General features: G+C 42.2%; 1 protein-coding gene across 1 annotated transcript; it reads left to right on the top strand.

Annotated features, from left to right (window-relative positions):
• The first annotated feature begins 420 nt into the window (after nt 1–420).
• LOC149511595 (uncharacterized) lies at nt 421–1907 on the top strand. Its single transcript, XM_089754354.1, has 6 exons — nt 421–556; nt 629–789; nt 897–1048; nt 1113–1189; nt 1247–1494; nt 1707–1907. Exons 1-6 carry the CDS (start codon nt 421–423, stop codon nt 1905–1907), a joined length of 975 nt encoding a protein of 324 aa, XP_089610480.1.
• Nucleotides 1908–2137: the final 230 nt, after the last annotated feature.

The following is a 2137-nucleotide window of genomic DNA, read 5'->3' on the forward strand; positions in this document are numbered from 1 at the left end:
GAGGCATCGGGATAAAACGGAACATGGGACAGTTGATGAGGGGTTTGACCGAGTGGGCCAAGGGGAAGTATAATAACTTGCTCGTGGAAATTGAGAAATTGCATAAAGAGTTGTAAGAACTCCAATGTCAGATGCGTGGGGAAGAGGCTTTACAAAAGGAGATAGAAGTAAAAAAGCAACTTAATTACCTCATGGAAAAGGAAGAGATATTTTGGCAATAGCGAGCTACGGTCAACTGGCTTATAGCGGGGTACAAAAATATCAGTTTTTTCCATGTGCATACATAACAGAGAAGGTGAAAAAGCTGGATAAGTGGACTGGAGGATGATTGCGGGGCCTGGCACGAAGGAGATCAGGAAGTGAAGATAAATTGCATTGAGATATTTCAAGGAGATCTTTCAGTCTCAAGGCAGCCATAATATGGAAGAGATATTGCATGCAGTAAAGCCAAGTATAACGAGGAAGATGAACGACTCTCTGTTGAAGAATTTCACTGGGGAGAAGATACATGACGCAACCATGCAGATCCACCCTACTAAGGCACTAGGGCCAGACGGTATGCCAGCACTGTTTTTTCACAAATTCTGGCACATAATTGGTAATGATGTTATTAGTTTCTGTTTATCAGCTTTAAATGGGGAGAACGGATTGGAAGAAATCAATGATACACATATTATTCTTATTCCAAAATTGGTTAATCCAAAGAAAATGACCCAGTACAGACCGATTAGCCTTTGTAATGTGCTTTATAAGATTATGGCCAAAACTATAGCTAACAGACTCAAGAGGGTATTACCTTCCTGCATGAGCGAGAATTAGAGCGCCTTTGTCTCTAATAGATTGATCACGGACAATATTATTGTGGCCTATGAACTACTACATACGTTGAGACATAGGAAAAAATGGAAAGAGGGTTGGGGTGTCCTAAACTTGACATGAGCAAGGCGCACGACAGGGTTGAATGGGCTTTTGCGGAAGCAGTGATGGGAAAACTAGGTTTCAACTCACGTTGGATATCATTGATAATGCAATGTGTAAAAACTGTCAGGTACAATGTGATGATTAATAGGAGTGTAACTGATTCATTTTATCCGGAAATGGGACTCCGTCAGGGACCATCTGTCACCTTATTTGTTCTTGATTTGTGCAAAAGGGTTATCAGCACTTTTTGCTAAAGCCCAGAAGGATGGTCGGTGAGTAAGGGCGAGTACCGTTGGACCCCGGATTACTCGACTTTTCTTCACAGACGATAGCCTTCTGTTCATTAGAGCAAACCAAGCTGCAGGCGAGACGGTGAAACACTTGCTAAAGGTATATGATAAGTCAAGATTGTTCTTCAGCAACAACACCAGCAACAGCCAGCAGGAAATTTTGAAAGAGTTGTTTGGTATCCAGGATACACACAACCTTGAAAAATATCTAGGCCTACCAATGATAGTGGGGAAAGGGAAGAAAAAAGCTTTTAGAGAGATTGCGGACAGAATGTGGAAAAGGGTATAGAATTGGAGCCAAAGGTGGATTTCCTATTGGGGTAAGGAGGTTTTTATTAAAGCTGTGCTGCAGTCTATCTCATCACATGCAATGCCATGTTTTTATCTACCAAAAAAACTGAATCATGGGCTTAACTTGATAATGAGTAAATACTGGTGGGATTGAGACAAAGAGACGAGAGGAAGATATTGACTGTCTTCGAAAAAATTGTGCAGGTCGAAGGTGGCATGGGTTTTAGGGACATGGACTTGTTCAATAGAGCATTTTTAGCTAAACAAGGCTGGAGGTTGGTGCAGAGCAATTCATCCTTAGTTTACAAAGTGCTAAAGGGGAAATACTTCCCTAGAACATCGTTCCTGGATGCTGAAGTGGGCAATGCTCCTTCATACATTTGGAGGAGCTTTTGCACAGGCTGAGAGCTGCTACGGATGGGCTTAAAGTGGAGGGTGGCTAATGGGGAGAAAGTTCGGATATGGACCGACCCATGGATATCGAGGGACGACAGTTTCTTCCCAATACCTAAAGAATAAGTTCAACCCCGGAGCTAATGGTCCATGAGTTAATCCATGCAGAATCTAAACAATGGGATGTGGAAAAAGTGGAATGCCTGTTTTCTCAACAAACGGTGGCAGATATTCTATCAATC

This window comes from Durio zibethinus, chromosome 25 (genome assembly GCF_047325235.1).
Source record: "Durio zibethinus cultivar Kanyao isolate XHJ-2024 chromosome 25, ASM4732523v1, whole genome shotgun sequence".
NCBI lineage: Eukaryota > Viridiplantae > Streptophyta > Magnoliopsida > Malvales > Malvaceae > Durio > Durio zibethinus.

Bases quoted from the DNA above. Each gene is read 5' to 3' on its own strand.
- LOC149511595 (XM_089754354.1), top strand. From the start codon at position 421: ATGGAAGAGATATTGCATGCAGTAAAGCCAAGTATAACGAGGAAGATG. The intron at 790-896 runs GTATTACCTTCC...GTTGAGACATAG, and splicing joins TAGCTAACAGACTCAAGAGG to GAAAAAATGGAAAGAGGGTT. The intron at 1,190-1,246 runs GTCGGTGAGTAA...TTTTCTTCACAG, and splicing joins TGCTAAAGCCCAGAAGGATG to ACGATAGCCTTCTGTTCATT.